Source organism: Amblyomma americanum, chromosome 8 (assembly GCF_052857255.1).
Source record: "Amblyomma americanum isolate KBUSLIRL-KWMA chromosome 8, ASM5285725v1, whole genome shotgun sequence".
NCBI lineage: Eukaryota > Metazoa > Arthropoda > Arachnida > Ixodida > Ixodidae > Amblyomma > Amblyomma americanum.
Window position 1 is genome coordinate 84,462,226 of NC_135504.1, and position 20,791 is coordinate 84,483,016.

Sequence of the window (20,791 nt, forward strand, 5' to 3'; positions counted from 1 at the left end):
GAGCCGTAGCTTGACTTGTTGGTCTTCTGGATCGATGATAAGACATCGCCGTCCTTTCACTTTGAGTTCCTTGAAGGCGAGAAGCCTCTTGGCTCCTTCAGCGGTCTTGAAAGTCACATCCCAGACGTGGTTGATTTGGTACGCCCCCAAAGCCACCACGTCAGGGAGCGTACCAGCCTGGGCCAGCGCATCACGAAAATCCTCGACCCGAAAGGGCCTAACAGGAACATCGCCGTGCAGAAAAAGTGTGTCTAAAACCACACGTCCGGTAGGCAGCTGCGGCAAGATCACCTGATAATCCGTATTTTCGTTTCCCTCGATCCTGTTTCCGCGGCCAGCAAGGGCCGCTGTCGCCGCTCCGCCGGAGCTCATGATCCTGCGTCCGTCACGCTCGGTGGCCGGAAGTAGAATCCAGGGCCAGTGTTACCCCTGCTCGACAAATGAACGACAAATGAACACTGTGTTTTTGCACGGCAACGTGCGAGCGAGGCCCTACCGGGTCGAAGATTTTAGGGATGCTCTCGTGCCTACCGGTTTGCTGCCGGACGTGGTGGCCCTGGGAGCCTACCAGGTCAACCACGTGTGGGCAGTCACCCTGAACGGCGCGGAGGCTACAAGGCGGCTGCTGGCCTTTAAGGAACTGAAGGTGAAGAACCGTCGCTGCGTCATCATCGACCCGCAGGATCATCAGGTGAGGCTTAGGCTTCACTGGCTGCTGCACGGCGTGGCCGACGAGGATGTGCGGAGCGCACTAGCGGCGTTTGGGACTGTCATGGACGTTAGCAGAGAGCGGTGGCGTGTGCAAGGTATGAGCGAAAAGGGTTCCATGACGAGGACGGTCGTCCTGAAGCTCAAGAAGGGCATGGCAGTTGAAGATTTGCCGCATCAAATACGGGTGGGAGGAGAACTGGCCTTAGTCGTGGCACCCGGTCGTCCGATGCAGTGCTTGCGCTGTCACGGCACTGGCCACGTCCGGAGAGAGTGCAAGGGGCCGCGCTGCTCGAACTGCCGGCGTTTCGGAAACGAGGACTCCGAGTGCGTCCGCACGTATGCCTCAGCAATGGGCACGGGGGTAAGGGATGAAGCCGAGCACTTAATGGACGCGACCGAGGCAGAGGACGCGGCGAAGGGAACTGGCGAGCCGCTGCCTACCGCTGTGGCAGAGCAAGCAGCCCTCGCTGGTGAACCGCAGGACACAAGCGCGGAACGTCCGAGTGAACCGTCGCCTGGTCCACCCCTGGTGCAGCAGAGTGTCGACAAAAGCGGAGCGAGTACTCATGCGCTGCCGTCTCTATCGTCTAAGGGCCAGGAACCGCCAGCCAGTGACGCTTCCGTTACAACGGGTACTGGGACTGCAACGAAACGCCCCCACGAAGCCTCCGGAGACCACGACGACCAGGAACTCGCAAGCAGCGTTGACGAGCTGCCAGAGAAAGCGGTGCAAGGACGGCGGGCTACCTTCAAGCCACGGCCAAACGTCAACGCGGAAAGAAAGCCTGCCGACAGGCCACCGCCGTCGAGAAGCGAGAGCAGACAACCGGACGGCCCCGGAGGCGTCTAGCGGTACGCTAGATGCTAAAGGTGAGCACCATGCTCCGGGCCTCCCTCCTACTGCGAACCGAACTGGCTCCTGAACTAGCCCTCTGTGAAGCTACGTTGAATGTCAGAGGTTTAGGACAGAAACGAAAACAAAGTCAATTGTATCGGCTGGTAACAGAAAATGACATTGACATTCTCGCCGTCCAGGAGACCAAAGTCGAGGGAGAGGGGGAGACCGGGAGCATGGTGCAGCGTTTCACAGCAACGTACTATGCCGTAGTTAGCCACGCTGTAGGACTCTCAGCAGGATGTGTACTCTTTTTGAAAAAGTTGCCCGGTCTTACTGTTCAAAGCATCATGTCATGCCCGTCTGGGAGATTAATAGTGTTTGATTTCCTTTTGTGTAACGCGGAATATCGAGTGATTTGTGTGTACGCGCCGAACACATTGGAGGAAAGACAATTTTTTTGCTTATGTTAGGCAGTACATGATGCCTGAGAAACGCCTCATTATTAAGGGGGACTTTAACTGCGTATTGAGTTCTGCGGACAAAACCAGCTGCACAGTTTTTAGAGACAGGAGTACGGACTTATTAGCTGAGGTTGTCGCCGAAGCGGAATTAGCAGATGTGGCTGAATGCCTACAGAGCACATGGGCGGTAAAGTACACTCATTTCCAGGGTTCTAGCCACGCACGCCTGGATCGCATATACGTTGCTCTGGATATGATCCCGATGTGCCGTAGCTAGGATGTTGTACCAATATGTTTTACTGATCACTGCCTCGTTAAATGTGCAATAGGAACAAAGGAACAACTGAAACACTTTGTATGGGACATGTGGAAAATGAACTCTATGCTACTTGGCGATGAACAATTGGTAACAAGAGCATTAGAAGAAATTAACAGAATAAAACCAAACACTAGCCTTAATCTGGGTCAGCAGTGGGAACTATTCAAGCAGCAGATTAAAGTCACAGCAATTGACAGGGCCAGTGCGATTCGTTTCCAAGAAAAAATGAAGGAAACCGAGATGCGCACAATATTGGAGAAACTGATAGCAGAGGAGTGCAAAACGCCCGGCATTTTCTAAGATGATATCAGGAATGTAAAGCAGAAACTGCAGTTGATCGAAGAAGAGCGCTATCGCGGTGCGCTGGTGCGTGCACGAACAAATTCACTGAAAGCAGGGGAGGTACAGTACCTACCAAGCGGGCTTTAGGGATTGAAAAGACAAACGCCCGACGAAACCACATAGCCGAGATAGAGCGGAATGGCGTCGTGGTGAATGATAACGAGGGCATTCGGCGCCAGCTTTCTGAGCATTATCAGGCGCTATTTGCGCTTCATCATGCCCACTTGGACGGATTTAAAAAGACATTTCTTGGCTATATGCCGCGACTGGACGATGAGATAAGATAATTCTTGGAGCGACCAATAAGTGAAAGTGAAGTGTGCCTAGCAATTGAAAACAAACGACGGAAGGTCGCCTGGGTCCGATGGCTTATCCGCCTCGTTTTATAAGTTTTTCAAAGAAAAGCTGGCTGCAGTGCTCACGGTAATGTTCAATGAGGCGTACCACATGAAAGTTTTACCACAGTCTTATAGTACATCCCACACTGTTCTTATACCTAAGACTGATGCCGCAGAAAAAAAAGTTTTAGCGAGAAGACTCCAAACAGTGATTAAAGACCTAGTAGGCTGCCACCAGACATGTGGAATCAGGGGCAGGTCTACAGTGACTAACATACATAAGATGCGGTGCGTGCTTGAGTGCTGTGACATAATGAAAGCTTGTGTCGCTGTGCTGCAGATCGACCTAGAGAAGGCCTTTGACTGCGTCCCACATGTTATTTTGTTCGGTATTCTCGATCATATTAATGTCGGTTCGATTATCAAGGATGAAGTGGCCATGGCGCACAGGAATTGCACCACGCAGCTTATCATAAACAAGAGTCTGGGGGCCCCCATTGCCGTGCAGCGTTCTGTACGCCAGGGTTGCCCACTCAGTCCGCTTTTATTTTGTCTTTACATTGAAACACTGTGCATGGCTAATATTCAGATTGATTTGATTCGCGGGTTTCAACTGCAAGCTTCTGAAGTAAAGCTCTTAGCATATGCCGATGATGTCGCCGTATGCTGCATCGACCAAGGAAGTATTACAGCAACGGTTGAAGTAGTGAAGTGTTTCCGGGATCTCACGGGCAGTTTAATTAACTGGGGTAAATGCCTGGGATTCTGGCATGGAGAATGGCCGACAACCCCAGACACATTTGCTGGCGTGACGTGGGTGAGCACCCCAGCGAAGTACCTAGGTGTCCCTCTGGAATGCTACAAAAACAATGACGACCTCTGGCTAAGCCAGCTGCACGAAACGCGAGAAAAAGCAGACAGATGGAAGGGGGCTCCCCTTTCTTTCTTCGCCAGGGCCACAGTGTGCAATCTTTTTTTTGTAAGTAAGTTGTGGTATTTGATGCAGGTACTGCACTGCTCGCGGCTGAATGTGCAAAGGCTACACAGAGTGTTCGCCACCTTTATATGGGCATCGCAATGGGAAAGGTGTAGTCGAACGAACTTGTTCAGAAGGGTGAAAGACGGCGGTCTTAGCCTGTCGCATCTCTTTGTGCGACAGGTCGTTAATAGGTTTATGTTTTTTCGTGACACGAGCGATCCTTTTTTACGCACAGTGTGCCAAGTCAGATTAAGAGGTGCGTTGCCTAGTTTTGTTGTTGGCACAAATGTGATGCATGGATCCATTTCAGGTTTTTTCAAGGAAGTCGTGAGTAGTGTACGATTCTTGTCGGCGCTTTTTTCGATTGCTTATCTTTATTCAGTGAAAAGAACAAAACTGTACAAAGATGTGTGTGACAGCATTTTTCCGGAACCATTGTACAGAGCCTTGCATAGTGGAGAACCCGGTCAGAATGTTTTCAAAAGGGTAAAGAGAATGCAGGTGACGCCTGGAATGAAATCCTTTTTCTTCAAGCTACACACTGAAACACTGCCAGTAAAGAAATTCCTAGAGCAACGGGGCTTTTTCTCACCGTGGGGAGCTGACTGTATGATATGCAAACAGCCCGAAACTATAGATCATGTTTTTCTGCATTGCTGGGAAGGTGTGTACTTTTGGGATGTTCTGCAGCGAACGGTCAAAAATATTTTCCACTGCACCCACACGGCATTAGATACCTAGCAATAAACAATGAAGACGGAATTCCATTCGACCTCATAATGCTGGCCGGACTTCACTCTGTATGGCGCTCCCGCATAGCCGGTTTCCATTGTGATCCGGATGCGAGGCCCGCACGGATGTATTTTCGCGAGAGTATAGCGAGATTTGTTGAAGTGCAGAAGTCGCTTGAGCCTGTACCACGGTGGCTGCCGAGAGTAGAAGTCTTGACAGCGCTGAAAAAATTTTAATATGACAACGTCAGTACAAAGCTGACTGCTGCGGCATTTTTGTCTGCCTTATTTTTTGTTTCTATTTCTGTGTACCATCATGTGTTACTGCGCACTGTCGGACACGGCAATAAAGAAAAAAAATAATAACGCGAAGGTCGTAGGTTCGATCCCTACGCAGGCCATGTTTTTTTTTCTCCTGCTCTCAACGCAGCTGACCGTACGTGGAGCAGGGAGGGCCAGTTTTACTTCCTTTTTTTCTTTATTGCCGAATTTTACACGTAAACAAAATTACAAGAAGGATAAAACACCTCAGCCTAATTCGGGCGATCCACGAGGGTTTAAAATCTTTTCAATACAGCATAGTCATCTAGTACAGAGAGCCATTCAGGCTGTTCAGCTCATGCCCGGTACACTTCTCTCAGGCACACGACACTTGCAATGAAGTTTTCTCGATCAGAATGCACGTTTACATCGGCATGCCGCACCTGCATTCTGGTTTTGCACAAGCTGTGGACGCTTAGCAGCACGATTAAGTCATAGGGCACTCCTGTTTCATTTTGAGTTGGCAAAAATCTAATACCGTAAGGGTCCAGGGGAAGATCTTTTTTAATAGTTCTTCGGAGGCCGTCTCAGTGAAAGATGGGGTCCCAACACTCCAGGAATACGTGTTCTGTCGTCTCGGGCTTCTTGCATTGGATACAGTTACTTGTCCAGGGGACGAAAATCTTCTTTTCGTTCAGCCATGCTTTAATAGGCAGCGTATTTGAATGCGGTTTGTAGAAAAATATTTTCATGAATGGATTAACTGGCATTCTTTTGCCCCGTTTTAAAACATTCTGTCCTGGACCCCCACTGTGCAGGCTTCGGTAAAGAGGAATTGGCATCATTACATCAACTAAGACCATATACAACTTTTTCTTTGAAACTTTACACAAGTAGTCAAGAGAAAACCGCACTTCGAGAAGCCTGAACGAGAGTACAACCTCTCTCATGTACCGCACGACGGAACCACGCGTATTCTCACTCGAAGACACCACAATTTCAGGAAGCAGCCTCTGAAATCGCAGCTGAATAACAGTGCGCAAAAAGCTGCCCGACTGGTCACGGAGGAACATGAATCGTGATACAACCTGGCGTAAAAACAAAAGAACAAGACCAAGGCCACTACGTTTGACAGAAATAAACCAATTGGTGCGTCTGGTTCGCTCCCATGTCGACGTCCATGCAAAAACAGTAAAGACGCGGCGGATTCTTTGAATATTTGCTCGGGATGCACTCAACACGTTCATTAGGTACCATATCTTTGACACAAGAAAAATGTTACAGACAGAGGCGCGCGAAAACATCGATAGCTGCCTCCCTTGCCACGAGTCTGCCTTCTCTTTCGCCCTTGACGCTTCATCGTTCCAGCTGTCACTGGGATCGCGATTACATTCGAGAAGCACGCCAGGATAGCGCGTTGGCTGTTTTGACCACTGCAACCGACAGAAGTGTTCCGGGGCATCATCCCAATTACCGTGCCAATACCCACAGCTCTTATACCAGTTTATCAGGCAGCCAGTTTGTTGACAGAACTTTTCAACTAGCTTGGTAACTTAGTAACGCTGTCCTTGTTTGAGCAAAAAATGGCAATATCATCTGCGTATTCGAGGACTTTCATATGGGATGATTGCAGTTGAAAGCCAGAAATACGATTACTGTTAATTATGGCCAAGCAGAGTGGATCTATGTAAGTCACGAAGAGTATGGGCGAACGAGGGCATCCCTGCCTCACTGAAGAATGCACTTCTAGGCGGTCTGTCAACTCGCTATTTACGATTACTCGTGTGCTGCAGTTCGCATAGGCCACTCTCACGCCTTGCGCCTCAGCGCGGCCCACGTTCAAATGATCAAGAATGCGGAAGGAACGTCATGTGAAACACGATTGAAGGCCTTCGCAAGGTCCAGCTGGATCATTGCAATGCGCTCCTCAAAGGCGTCACAACATTTCAGTATGCTACGTGCAACGTGTATATTTGTCGCAATACTGCGTCCTTTGATGCCACAGGTCTGGTGTGGTACAACGAATGTTTTGATTACGCCCTGTAATCTCTTTGCTAAAACTTTCATATATATCTTGTAATCTACGTTGGTGAGGCTTATCGGCCGATCAGAGCCCACCAACAAGCGCTTCTCCCGATCATCTGTTTTGGGTATCAGGAGAATGTGTGAAGTAGTAAAAGACAGTGCAACTTTTTTCCGCTCGTACGCCTCCGCGAGCATATTTAGCAGAAAGGGAGCTATCATGCATTGGAATTCTTTGTAAAAATTGGCGCATAGTCCATCTGGGCCAGGTGCTTTTCCACTTTGTAATTCATCTGATGATGATTATGGATTTTTATGGCGCAAGGGCAGCTATGGCCAAAGAGCGCCATGTCACAAGGTATTTTTCTTTTCTCAAGGTGGGGTCAAAGACCCATTTCCCAAGCATTTCACCCTAAATAAGCCGAGCACCGGACCAGGGGAAAGCTAGTGCCCATTGTATCACCGGTGGGTACCCGGCGGCACTGGGGATCGAACCCCGCACCTCCCGCATACGAGGCGGATGCTCAACCACTTGGCCACCGCTGCGGTGCGCAATTCATCTATTGCGGATTCAATTTCTCCGACACTAATGGGCATCTCAAGGCGCACCTTCACTTCATCCTCGAGTCTTGGCAATAGGGGCAAAAAATGAACCAGAAATCCTTCATCCATTTCACGCTTATGACCGAGAAGGCCGTTGAAGTGGTCCATTATAACCTTCTGGGTAACTTTCGTATCGCTAGAAACTTCAGCCCCGTGCCTTTTGCGTGATTTATTTCTGGCGAATGTAACGTTTCTCGTCGGACAATGATCGTTTAGTCGGCGTTTCACCGGTACACATTTTCTCGGACCTAGAGCGAATGACGGCTGCTTTGTATTTGTCCGTGCCTATTTGTTGAAGCTGGATTTTTACTTCCGTCAATTCTTTCAAGAAACGGCCGGGCTCACAACTTTCCATGCAGGTCAGGAATTTTAACTGCTCATTCAATTCATTTTCCTTTTTCTTTATGCCTCTTAAGACGGCTCTTTTCTATTGCTTTACGTTTCACCCATTCCTTGAAATCTTCCCACTGAACAGCCATGCTGTCAGGCTGTGTCTCCAGCAGTCTGTGCAGTTCGTTTGTAGTTTCATTTATGAAATCTTCGTCTTCAAACAGCTTAGCATTAAATTTCCACAAGTGCCAGCTAAAGGACGTATGTTTTTTTTCGGCCCCAAAGGTTGAGATTACGAGGCAGTGATCCCTAAACGCAACAGGTTGAACTTCATAGTTCATGCAGACATGCACAAGTTCAGTAGATACCTACAGCCTATCCAAGCTAGCATGACTGTCACGCTGGAAGTGTGTATATTGAGGGCTATTACCGTAAGTAAACATTTCACCAATGTCTTCTAAAGAATGTTCGCGTACAATACTATTCAATAATTGAGCAATTTTTGCGCGCCGGCAAACGCTTCATACGGTCCGCCGCAACACAAACAGTTGAAATCACCCAACACCAGCAGGGATCTGTCACAAACAAAATAATATTCAAGACGATTGAAGAACTCTTAGCATTTGGATTCTACGTTTGGTGCATAACTCGCCAACACAGATTAGAAAAGGTGAAATCAATGACAAGAAGACGTCCACTGGTACAAGCGAAAAGAGACTCTACAATAATGCCTAGATTTTTGCGCATAAAAATAGCGCACCCACCCGAGGTGCCAACAGAATGACAAACACAAGCACTGAAGACTGGACTAAAGTGGGACACCATACGATCAGTAGCTTCCTCACTTTCTATTTTCGTCTCCTGGACAGACACTATGTCAAGCACGTTCAAAGTAGCTACGTGCAGAGCTGTATCTAGTTTCATCGCCATGCACCACTTGGAATGAAAGGCCTTCGACACACAGTGGCCACTCTACAAAATCGAGAAACATTTTTTAACTTACAGTGTGCAGTGTACAAGGTCGCTGATCCAGGAATTCGAGTGCTGGCGTCGGGACACCACACGTATGTCCCTCGCCATTCTTTCCGGACCAAGGCACACTGTCTGCTCGTTACTTCCCTAGACAACAAAGGTAAAAACAAAACACGAAACCTCATTGGGCAGCTACGGAGGCGGTTTTCCCGCTTGCCGGGATTCGGCAGAGAAGTTCGGCCGGGGCTTCAGCGTCGAACGTCGAGTCCCCGCTGTTTTAGGCGGCGGCTCATCACCACCCACACAAGGCTGCGGCTTCTCGCCGACGCTCTCCTCATGGGAGCGTTTCCCAGCTGATAGACCAGCAGCTTCCTGGCTGACGTCCATGGCATCGGTGTGGTTGGCCTCCACAATCTCCGGAGGTTCGACAGCGGCTTTCGTCGCGTTTTCCGCCTTTTCATCACTTTCTTGATGGGGTTCAAGACCTGCATCTTCCCTCGGCTTAACAGCACTGTCGTCGTCGCACTCTTTTTTGATAGAGGCGTCAGTGCAGGTGCCTTTTGAGCCAAAACTTGGCCAGTTGCCCTGGCTGCTTCCTCAGCACCCGCCTCGTCCATCAGCAACTCAGTTGAGTCTTCACTGTTCCCGGGACCGGCAATGCTCGCGTAAGTACGAGCACACTGCCCGTCTTCATGCCCGAACCGTCGGCAGGCACCGCACCGAGGGACACGACACTCTTTGCGGATATGGCCTGTACCTCGACAGCGGAGGCACAACGGAGGCCTGCCCGGTACGCCAACCAGCACTAACTCCCCTCCGACGTTGAGCTGATACGGCAAGTCGTCAAGGTTCACGCCAGCTTTCAACTTCAGTGTGATGAGTCTGGTGGTTGAGCCCTTCTCCAGCACGCCGTGTACTCGCCAGCACTCACGGGCCACTTCAGAGACTTTTCCGTACGACGCGAAGGCGACACGCACGTCCTCGTCAGGCACGTTGTAAAGCAGCCAGTGCAGCTTCAAACGCACGTCCTGGTTTGCAAGGTCAATCACTAGGCAGCGCTGTTCTTTCACAGACAGTTCACCGATGCCGGCAATCTTCTTCACTCCTTCGGGTTCCTTGAATGTGACGGCCCAGACGTGGCTCATGCAATACGCCCCCAGGGCGATAATGTCCGGGAGCGACGAATGCTGAGCTAACGCGTCCCGGAAATCTTCCACGCGATACGGCCGCGCCGTAATATCCACGTGCAAAAAAACTGTATTCAAAACGTAACGCCCTGTAGGCAGCCCTGGTAAAACAACCTGATACGTACTTTCTTGTTCAGAAGCCCTGTTCCAGACATGGCCGCTGTAGCTGCTCCAACGGAGCCCGTCATCGCACGTTCGTCACGCCCGGTGGCCGTAAGTCGAATCCGCCAGTTTTACTTCTGCCGCCCACGCAACCGTCTTGTGTGCGTAGAAGAAGGACGAATGGAGCGGGTTGCCATGATTCCATGAATCGTTCCGGCCTGCTAGCTCAGTTGCATTCCATTTCCGGCCGCCGAGGCGAACGGACGTGTGTGTCATGAGCTCCGTAGGAGCGGTTTCAGCGGCCTAGTCGGGCTGCGGTACTAGGGGTGTTGCCAGTGACGACCAGCAATATCAAGTGCTTCTGCCTCAGCTACCAGCAGGTCGTGTTGTGTTAAATACCGTTTTTTGCATGCAGATGTGCGGTCTCGACCGTATCGTGTGGAACATTTCCGAGATGCGTTGGCTGGCTTATAGCTGCTGTCCGACGTAGTCGCCTTCGGGGCGTATCAGATGCGCCATGTGTGGGCAGTGACATTTAAAAGTTGCGAAGGTGTGAAGAAGATACTCAGCGAGGACGACATAAAAGTGAAAGAGCGACGTTGTGTGGTCATCGACCCTAATAATCAAGACATTCATTTGAAGCTACACTGGATGCTGCATAACGTGCCGGATGAAGACATGCGCTATGCCTTTTCATCGTATGGAAAGGTGACTGAAGTTACAAGGGAACGGTGGCGAGTCCAAGGCGTTCAGGACAAAGGGTTGTCGGCGCGACTCGTGACTCTTAGGCTCAAAACAGGCCGGTCGGTCGACGATTTGCCGCATCAAGTACGCATTACTGGGGAGCAGGCACTCGTTGTTGTCCCGGGGAGCGCTCCGCTCTGCCTCCGGTGCCTTAACACAGGTCATGTACGGCGGGAATGTCGTGTTCACCGTTGTGCGCTTTGCCGGCGCTACGGGCACGACGAGTCTGAGTGCGTGAGAACGTACGCCAGTGTCATTGGACTGAGAGGGAAAGAGGATGTCTCCGAGCTGCTCCTGGACGAGGCCGACGCCGAAGAAGTTCCAGGTGGCAACGACAGCGTGCCAAAGGTTGCACCTGAACTGCTTCCTGAGAGCACCGATACGAACAGCAAGCAGAAGGACGTCAAGCACTTCGAAGCAGGTTCCAGCGACCTCGAAGCCAACAGCGTAGGTGAGCCGGAGGAAACGCCCGGGGTTGAGTTGGGCGTCGTCGATATGGACGGCGTTGAGGCAAGCGGAAGCGGAGCAGCAGCCAAAAGATCGCGCAAGGAAACGTTAGACGACGGCGAGCTCCCTTCTCTCAGCAACGATGAACCACCGCCCAAAACGGTGGTGGGGACGCCGGGAGTCTTTTCGCCCGAAACCTAACATACCGCCGGACAGAAGACCGGCTGCACCACCGCCCCCGTAGACGACGCGACCTGTGCCTGGAAAGGCTCCTAGGAGCACAATGCCAAACAATGGATGGACAAGCAGCAGTGTACCAGCGAGACGCTACCAAGGTACGAGAGAGGAGACAGTGTTTGGCATGTAGTACTGTATGCTGCACGCAAACAATAATTCTGACTACTGCTACGCGTCACATGTCTCTATCCGCTGCACGAGCTGTCTGTTCCTGCTCTTAAATGATGGCCAAAATAGAGAAAGCACTAAGGATTGCCACTATTAATGTTCGTGGTCTTTCAGCAAGGCGGCGACAATACCAGCTAAGCCGCATCTGCCTAGACGATGAGCTTGACATCGTGGCTGTGCAAGAAACGAAAGTTGAGAGCCAGGAGCAGACGGACCGTATGGTTGCAGCGTTTACGGCGCGTTATAATGTTTCTATTTGCCATGCTGTAGGTACATCTGGTGGTTGTACCATCCTAACACGTAAATGCGCTGGAATTTTTGAGGAGTCTCTGTCAGTGAAAACGGTCGTCTTATTGTTTTAAACTTCCTTTTTTTTCTGGTTCGCAATGGCGACTGATATGTGTGTATGCGCCAAATGATATGCAAGACCGATTTATCTTCTTCGAAAACCTTGAATCTTACATCAAATGCAATAACGCTGTTATTCTTTTGGGTGATTTTAACTGTTTATGGTTTACGTGGGTTTAACGTCCCAAAGCGACTCAGGCTATGAGTGACGCCGTAGTGAAGGGCTCCGGGAATTTCGACCACCTGGGGTTCTTTAACGTGCACTGACATCGCACAGTACACGGGCCTCTAGAATTTCGCCTCCATCGAAATTCGGCCACCGCGGCCGGGATCGAACCCGCGTCTTTCGGGGATTTTAACTGTGTTGTGCCCAAGATCGTGGGAACAGTCGCCACGTTAGAGATAAAAGCTCTGAACTTTTGAGCACGTTAATCAATGACCACAACTTTGAAGATGTCGGCATGGTTTTGTCTAACGCGGGAAGAGGACAATACACACATTTTCAGGGAAAAAGTCATGCGAGACTAGACCGAGCGTATGTGTCGCTGGATCTGATACATCTTTGTAGCGGTTACTCTGTTACGCCCGTATCATTTAGTGACCACTGTATAGCCTCCTTTACACTAGAGACGAAACGAAAGCAGTCAAAATTTAATTGGCAATTGTGGAAGCTTAATGCGAAACTGCTCGAAGATGTCACTTTTGTTAATAAAGTAAAAGAAAGGATTGACGATGTGTTGACAAGAGAGCCCGCGCGGTATGCGGTTGCGTGGGATGAACTAAAAATCCAAGTAAAAATGATGGCGATTGAAACGGGCACTATCCAACGCTACAACGAAACGTTAAAGGAAAAAGAGCTCAAACGGCAACTTGTATGGCTTGTAAAGATGGAAGGAGCGGAACCCGGTCCGTACACTAGAGAAGTAAGCAAAATTAAAAGCGAATTGGAACTGCTTGATGCGGAAAAATACAAAGCAGCAGTGATTCGCGCACGCACAGAAAGGTTGTGGCTGGGGGAAACTCCGAATAGATGGGCGTTGGGGGATGAAAAACGATACGCTATTAAGAAGGAAATTAAACAGATATCTTTTCCAAATGAAGTGAGTCATGATAGCGCAGTAATTGCAAGGGAATTCGTCGAGCACTATAGGTATTTTTTTGGCGGCGCAAAACAAGTGCAAAGTGGGTTTGAAGAGCATTTTCTTGCGGCCATGCCTACGTTAGATGACGAAACTAAAGGGAACCTAGAAGGTGCCATAAGCACGGACGAAATTGTGAGGGCGATAAAGGAATTAGCTGAAGGCAGGTCGCCCGGGCCTGATGGCTTAGGAGCAGCCTTTTACAAGGCTTCTGCGCCGGATCTGTCAGTTGTCTTACACCGTGTGTACGCTGAAGCATACGAGCAAAATAGACTGCCCCCTTCTTTTAGAACAAGTCACATGGTGCTAATACCGAAAACAGAAGACCCAGAGAAGCTGATGTTGGTTGAATGATACAGGCCAATTACATTAACAAACACAGATTATAAAATTTTAATGAAAGTTCTGGCGAAGCGAACACAAACAGTAATTAAAAGTCTTGTGGGGCCTCACCAAACATGCGGAATCAAGGGCCGCACGATCACAACTAATACTCATATTGCGAGAAGTGTGTTAGAGTGCTGTGACGCGTTCGCAGGCCGAGTTGCTATGTTGCAGCTTGACCTGGCGAAAGCTTTCGACAAGGTCCCGCATGAAATAATGTTCGTGGTGCTAAAACATATCAATATCGGTCACGTGATTACTGAAGGTGTCAGGATGGCTTACAGTGTCTGTACAACGCGCATTGTAATAAACAGGACGCTTAGTGAACTTGTTCCTGTTCAGTCATCACTGAGGAAAGGCTGCCCACTCTCCGCACTGTTGGTTACCTTGTACCTTGAACCTTCTTGTGTTGCTCTCTTACGCCATGAAAACATTCGTGGCTTCAAACAGCAGTCATCTGAAGTTAAAGTATTAGCTTACGCGAATGATATCGCTGTTTTTTGCGCGGACAGAAGCAGTGTCCTTGAGTTGGCTCAAGTAGCCGACAAATTTTGCAAACAGACTGGCTCCCAGATTAATTAAGAAAAGAGTGTTGGCTTCTGGCACGGCAACTGGGACATGACTCCGGGCTGTTTTGCATATATGTCGTGGACGGCGACACCAACTAAATACCTTGGAGTCCCGCTGCAGCATTACAAATTAAATAACGAATATTGGAAGGGAGAAATGGAGACCTTGAAAGAAAAGAGTTCATCATGGCAAGGTCGTGGTTTCTCGATGTTTGCGCGGGCTACAGTGTACAATGTATTTCTTGTGGCAAAGATTTGGTTTGTATTACAAGTTCTTTTTATGTCGCGCGCGAATGTGCAAAAAATGCACAGAGCTTTTGCAGTGTTCATTTGGGGCTCGATTTGGGAGAGAGTTAGTAGGTCAAATCTTTTTCGATCTGTTCGCAATGGAGGACTTGGCTTATCGAATTTGTTTCCCAGAAAAATTGTGTCACGGTTCTTTGTCTTACGGGACCAAAGTGATGGTTTTTTGCGCACAATGTTGCATGTTCGACTGGCTAAAACCTTACCTGATTTCATTGCCACCACTAGTAATGCTGTGAATCGTGGTGTAACTGGTTATCTGCACGAAATTGTTGTGTCATATCGTGTACTAACAGCACATTTTTCATTAGAATACTTGCCTTCGGTTAACAAAAAGAAGTTGTACAAAGACTTAATTAACATCATGATGCCAGTCCCACTATTCAGAGCGATGTACTGCGGAAGCCCAGGAGAGGACGTTTCGAAAAGAGTGAAAAAGATGCCAGTAAGAGCTGAAATTAAAACTTTCTTTTTCAAGCTGCACACAACACTCTTCCAGTAAATACATGGCTAGAGGACAAAGGGATTTTTGTGCCCTGGACAGTGAATTGTCTTCTGTGCAAAAACCCAAAAACCATTGAACATGTTTTCATTGAATGCCAGGATCCTATCTTTTTCTGGGACATTTTACAACGCACACTTAAAAAGGAACTACCAATCACCCCTTCAGGATTCAGGTTTTTAACAGCAGAGACTGATGATGACACACCGTATGACATGTTCATGCTCCTGGGCCTCCACAGTTTGTGGAAGAGAAGGATGGCTGTGCGACATGCAGACATTGTTGTTCGGTCTGCCCTTGAAAATTTTATTGATTGTATTACATACATTGCAGAGGTGTATCGCGCACAAAATGAGCTGCCGCAATGGATGGCTGTTCTTGACGATTCGGTCAGACTAAGAAAATTTTAAGCATGCCGGGTCTGCCTGTTCTGGTGTTTTTTAGTCGTGTTTGTATTGTTTGAATAGCTGTCTGAGGAGGCAATAAAGAAAAAGAAAAGCCTGCTAGCCCACGGTCTTCTTTTGTTTTCTCCTGCACTCAACGCAGCTGACCGTGCGTGGCCCAAGGAGGACCAGTTTTACCCCTGCCGCCCACGCAACCGTATTGTGTACGTAGAAGAAGGATGAATGGAGCGGGTTACCTTGATTCCATGAATCGTTCTCGCCTGTAAGCTCAGTTGGTTAGAGCATCGTGCTAATAACGCTAATGTCGTAGGTTGATCCCTGCGCAGGCCATGGTCCTTTTTTTTCTCCTGCTCTCAACGCAGCTGACCGTACGTGGCGCAGGGAAGGCCAGTTTTACCCCTAGCGCCTAGCGCCGTAACCACTCAGCCACCGCGCCGGCTCCAAGTGAAGAACCGTTTCGGGAAAACTTTTTGCCACTTATACCAATATTAGGAAATGAGATCACTGAAGACTACAGAACGAATTAAGTATTGAGGAAATAGGGACAAAAATTGAAGAACTGAATGCCGAAAAGTCGCCAGGACCTGGCGGTTTGTGTGCGGCCTTTAATAAGAGCTTTAAATATGACCTGTCCCCTATGCTTTATAAGCTTTTCAAGTAGTGCTTTGAGGTCGGTAGGCTGCCACCTTCGTTTCACATGCCCATACGGTCTTACTTCCTGAGACAGATGACCCAGCCAAGCTAGTAAAGGCTACAGGATATAGACCGATCATGTTAACAAACGTTGATTACAAAATTCCGATGAAAGTGTTAGCTAAGCGATTGTAATACGTCATAAGGGATATTGTAGGGCCTCACCAAACGTGTGATATAAAAACGACAAGCATATTTAAAAATATTCATGCAGCACGCAGCGTGTTCGAGTGCTGCGACGCCCTGAATAAGAAAGTGGCTATGCTTCAAATTGACTTTGAAAAAGCGTTCGATCACGTGTCTCATGAAATACTCTACTGTTTGTTGGAACATACTCGTATTGGTGCAGTTGTTCTCAAAGGGATAAAAATGGCTTATGCATGTTGCTCGACACGTCTTATGATAAACTAACTGTTATCTGAAAGAATTGATGTAAGGGCATCTGTTCGACAAGGATGTCCACTGTCCCCTCTCCTTTTTGCAATTTAATTGAAACCTTTCTGTAGGATGATAACTGCGAGTGGGAATATCCGAGGTTTAAGGTTGGCAGCGTGTGAGGTGAGAATACTGGCATACGCTGATGACGTAGCGCTCTTTTGTGAAGACCGCAAAGGTGTTGTAGAAGTGTTACAAATAACTGAAAGGTTTTGCAGGCAAACTGGCAGTGCTGTTAATTTAGACAAATGTCTCGGAGTCTGGCATGGGCAATGGGACTTAGAGCCAGACTTTTTCTGGGGGGTCCGATGGGGTAAATCTTCCGGAGTTTATTTGGGAATCCCGCTGGACAAATATGGAGAGAATACCAATTTCTGGAATGAAAAAGCAGAAGAAATTCGGGACAGTACGAAAGGGTGGATGTGCTCAAGATAGTTAAGAAGGTGCCAGTACTACCATCAGTTAAATCCTTCTTCTTTAAACTGCAAACTAAAACATTATCTGTCAAAACATGGATGCAAGATAAAGGTATATTCGTCCGTTGGACAACTAATTGTTACCAATGTAGGAAACCTGAAACAATAGAACACGTGTTCCTGGATAGTTGGGACGCAATTTTTTTCTGGGATGTTCTTCAAAGGACTCTAAAAAAGGATTTACCCATAAATTCATACGGTATAAGATTTGCCGGTTCATAAAGCCAACGGAATTCCATTCGATTCGATAAAGCTCCTGGGCCTCCACAGCTTGTGGAAAACGAGGATGCAGTGCAACAATGCAGATATTGAAGTCCGACCCTCGCATAATCACTTCATAGAGGGAGTTGTCCGTTTCAGGGAAGCGTATCGGGCACCGTCCGAACCACCAGAGTGGATTGATGTACTTGACGGGTTGGCACAGTTGAAGAAATTTTAAAAAGTCGTGTCAGTCGAAGCTTCGCTGTCGCATTTTATCTGTTGAGTTTCGTACTTTGAATGTCAAAGACGGCAGTAAAGAAAAAAAAGCCTGCTAGCTCAGTTGGTTAGTGCGTCGTGCTAATAACGTGAAGGTCGTAGGTTCAATCCCTGCGCAGGCCATGGTCTTCTTTTTTTTTTCTCCTGCGCTCAACGCAGCTGACCGTACGTGGCCCAGGGAGGGCCAGTTTTACCCCTGCCGCCCACGCAACCGTATTGTGTGCGTAGAAGAAGAGCGAATGGAGTGGGTTACCTTGATCCCGTGAATCGTTCTGGCCTGCTAGCTCAGTTGGTTAGAGCGTCGTGCTAATAACGCGAAGGTCGTAGGTTCAATCCCTGCGCAGGCCATGGTCTTCTTTTTTTTTTTCTCCTGCGCTCAACGCAGCTGAGCGTACGTGGCCCAGGGAGGGCCAGTTTTACCCCTGCCGTCCACGCAACCGTATTGTGTGCGTAGAAGAAGAGCGAATGGAGTGGGTTACCTTGATCCCGTGAATCGTTCTGGCCTGCTAGTTCAGTTGGTTAGAGCGTCGTGCTAATAACGCGAAGGTCGTAGGTTCAATCCCTGCGCAGGCCATGGTCTTCTTTTTTTTTCTCCTGCGCTCAACGCAGCTGAGCGTACGTGGCCCAGGGAGGGCCAGTTTTACCCCTGCCGCCCACGCAACCGTATTGTGTGCGTAGAAGAGCGAATGGAGACGGTTACCTTAATCCGTGAATCGTTCTGGCCTGCTAGCTCAGTTGGTTAGAGCGTCGTGCTAATAACGCGAAGGTCGTAGGTTCAATCCCTGCGCAGGCCATGGTCTTCTTTTTTTTTCTCCTGCGCTCAACGCAGCTGACCATACGTGGCCCAGGGAGGGCCAGTTTTACCCCTGCCGCCCACGCAACCGTATTGTGTGCGTAGAAGAAGAGCGAATGGAGTGGGTTACCTTGATCCCGTGAATCGTTCTGGCCTGCTAGTTCAGTTGGTTAGAGCGTCGTGCTAATAACGCGAAGGTCGTAGGTTCAATCCCTGCGCAGGCCATGGTCTTCTTTTTTTTTCTCCTGCGCTCAACGCAGCTGACCGTACGTGGCCCAGGGAGGGCCAGTTTTACCCCTGCCGCCCACGCAACCGTATTGTGTGCGTAGAAGAAGAGCGAATGGAGTGGGTTACCTTGATCCCGTGAATCGTTCTGGCCTGCTAGTTCAGTTGGTTAGAGCGTCGTGCTAATAACGCGAAGGTCGTAGGTTCAATCCCTGCGCAGGCCATGGTCTTCTTTTTTTTCTCGTGCGCTCAACGCAGCTGACCGTACGTGGCCCAGGGAGGGCCAGTTTTACCCCTGCCGCCCACGCAACCGTATTGTGTGCGTAGAAGAGCGAATGGAGACGGTTACCTTAATCCGTGAATCGTTCTGGCCTGCTAGCTCAGTTGGTTAGAGCGTCGTGCTAATAACGCGAAGGTCGTAGGTTCAATCCCTGCGCAGGCCATGGTCTTCTTTTTTTTTTCTCCTGCGCTCAACGCAGCGGACCATACGTGGCCCAGGGAGGGCCAGTTTTACCCCTGCCGCCCACGCAACCGTATTGTGTGCGTAGAAGAGCGAATGGAGACGGTTACCTTAATCCGTGAATCGTTCTGGCCTGCTAGCTCAGTTGGTTAGAGCGTCGTGCTAATAACGCGAAGGTCGTAGGTTCAATCCCTGCGCAGGCCATGGTCTTCTTTTTTTTTCTCCTGCGCTCAACGCAGCTGACCATACGTGGCCCAGGGAGGGCCAGTTTTACCCCTGCCGCCCACGCAACCGTATTGTGTGCGTAGAAGAAGAGCGAATGGAGTGGGTTACCTTGATCCCGTGAATCGTTCTGGCCTGTTAGCTCAGTTGGTTAGAGCGTCGTGCTAATAACGCGAAGGTCGTAGGTTCTATCCCTGCGCAGGCCATGGTCTTCTTTTTTTTTCTCCTGCGCTCAACGCAGCTGACCGTACGAGGCCCAGGGAGGGCCAGGTTTACCCCTGCCGCCCACGCAACCGTATTGTGTGCGTAGAAGAAGAGCGAATGGAGTGGGTTACCTTGATCCCGTGAATCGTTCTGGCCTGCTAGCTCAGTTGGTTAGAGCGTCGTGCTAATAACGCGAAGGTCGTAGGTTCAATCCCTGCGCAGGCCATGGTCTTCTTTTTTTTTCTCCTGCGCTCAACGCAGCTGACCGTACGTGGCCCAGGGAGGGCCATTTTTACCCCTGCCGCCCACGCAACCGTATTGTGTGCGTAGAAGGACGAATGGAGTGGGTTACCTTGATCCCGTGAATCGTTCTGGCCTGCTAGCTCAGTTGGTTAGGGCGTCGTGCAGATAACGCGAAGGTCGTAGGTTCGATCCCTGCGCAGGCCATGGCCTTCTTTTTTTTCTCCTGCGCTCAACGCAGCTGACCGTACGTGGCCCAGGGAGGGCCAGTTTTACCCCTGCCGCCCATGCAACCGTATTGTGTGCGTAGAAGGACGAATGGAGTGGGTTACCTTGATCCGTGAATCGTTCTGGCCTACTAGCTCAGTTGGTTAGAGCGCCGTGCTAATAACGCGAAGGTCGTAGGTTCGATCCCTGCGCAGGCCATGGTCTTCTTTTTTTTCTCCTGCGCTCAACGCAGCTGACTGTACGTGGCGCAGGGAGGGCCAATTTTACCTCTCCCGCCCGCGCAGCCGTATTCTGCGGATAGAAGAAGGACGAATAAAGTGGGTTACCTTGATGTCGTGAATTGTTCTGGCCTGCTAGCTCAGTTGAGGTTTCTGCTTACGGCTGCCGAGGCGAACGGACACGTTATGAGCTCCGTCGGAGCGGTGTTAGCGTCTCAGCCGAGCCGCGGAAACAGGATTGCTACTGAAGATAGCGAAGCAGGCTACGAAGTTATGCTGCCCCACCTCCCAACAGGTCGTATTGTTTTTAATGCTGTATTTTTGCCCGGCGACGTTCTAGCGCGGCCGTATAGGGTCGAGGACTACAAGGACGCCCTTGCCCGTTTGGAACTGCTTCCCGAGTTCGTGGCCTTGGGAGCGTTTCAAATGAATCATGTGTGGGCGGTCACGTTTAAGAACTCTTAAGCTGTAAAGAAAATGCTCGCTGCGGGGAGCATTAGCGTCAAGGAGCACTGGTGTCTCGTGATCGATTCCAACAAGCAAGAGGTGCGTGTTAAAGTGCACTGGGTTCTTCACAACGTGACTGACGACGAAGTGCGTGCGGCCTTCCTGCCGTATGGTGAGGTGACCGAGCTCTCGAAGGAGCGCTGGCGAGTGCTCGGCGTGACTGAAAAAGGGT

The 20,791-nt window shown here is 49.5% G+C and overlaps 2 protein-coding genes, 9 non-coding genes and 1 pseudogene across 11 annotated transcripts; 11 read left to right on the forward strand and 1 right to left on the reverse strand.

Moving 5' to 3' along the window:
• The first annotated feature begins 451 nt into the window (after positions 1-451).
• Positions 452-1,561, forward strand: LOC144102567 (uncharacterized). Its single transcript, XM_077635805.1, has one exon. It carries the CDS (start codon positions 452-454, stop codon positions 1,559-1,561), a length of 1,110 nt encoding a protein of 369 aa, XP_077491931.1.
• A 7,594-nt stretch (positions 1,562-9,155) lies between these two features.
• On the reverse strand, positions 9,156-10,393 carry LOC144102568 (uncharacterized). Its single transcript, XM_077635806.1, has 2 exons — positions 10,332-10,393; positions 9,156-10,236 (listed from the first exon to the last, which is right to left on the reverse strand). The coding sequence occupies exons 1-2, from the start codon at positions 10,391-10,393 to the stop codon at positions 9,156-9,158; spliced, it is 1,143 nt and encodes a 380-aa protein (XP_077491932.1).
• Positions 10,394-10,470: 77 nt separating this feature from the next.
• Positions 10,471-11,588, forward strand: LOC144102569 (uncharacterized; annotated as a pseudogene).
• A 6,208-nt stretch (positions 11,589-17,796) lies between these two features.
• Positions 17,797-17,870, forward strand: TRNAI-AAU (transfer RNA isoleucine (anticodon AAU)). Its single transcript has one exon. It is a non-coding gene; the product is annotated as a tRNA-Ile (tRNA).
• A 152-nt stretch (positions 17,871-18,022) lies between these two features.
• On the forward strand, positions 18,023-18,096 carry TRNAI-AAU (transfer RNA isoleucine (anticodon AAU)). The gene has a single exon. It is a non-coding gene; the product is annotated as a tRNA-Ile (tRNA).
• Positions 18,097-18,242: 146 nt separating this feature from the next.
• On the forward strand, positions 18,243-18,316 carry TRNAI-AAU (transfer RNA isoleucine (anticodon AAU)). Its single transcript has one exon. It is a non-coding gene; the product is annotated as a tRNA-Ile (tRNA).
• A 150-nt stretch (positions 18,317-18,466) lies between these two features.
• TRNAI-AAU (transfer RNA isoleucine (anticodon AAU)) lies at positions 18,467-18,540 on the forward strand. The gene has a single exon. It is a non-coding gene; the product is annotated as a tRNA-Ile (tRNA).
• Positions 18,541-18,690: 150 nt separating this feature from the next.
• TRNAI-AAU (transfer RNA isoleucine (anticodon AAU)) lies at positions 18,691-18,764 on the forward strand. Its single transcript has one exon. It is a non-coding gene; the product is annotated as a tRNA-Ile (tRNA).
• Positions 18,765-18,909: 145 nt separating this feature from the next.
• Positions 18,910-18,983, forward strand: TRNAI-AAU (transfer RNA isoleucine (anticodon AAU)). The gene has a single exon. It is a non-coding gene; the product is annotated as a tRNA-Ile (tRNA).
• A 147-nt stretch (positions 18,984-19,130) lies between these two features.
• Positions 19,131-19,204, forward strand: TRNAI-AAU (transfer RNA isoleucine (anticodon AAU)). The gene has a single exon. It is a non-coding gene; the product is annotated as a tRNA-Ile (tRNA).
• Positions 19,205-19,578: 374 nt separating this feature from the next.
• On the forward strand, positions 19,579-19,652 carry TRNAI-AAU (transfer RNA isoleucine (anticodon AAU)). The gene has a single exon. It is a non-coding gene; the product is annotated as a tRNA-Ile (tRNA).
• A 147-nt stretch (positions 19,653-19,799) lies between these two features.
• Positions 19,800-19,873, forward strand: TRNAI-GAU (transfer RNA isoleucine (anticodon GAU)). The gene has a single exon. It is a non-coding gene; the product is annotated as a tRNA-Ile (tRNA).
• The last annotated feature ends 918 nt before the right edge of the window (positions 19,874-20,791 follow it).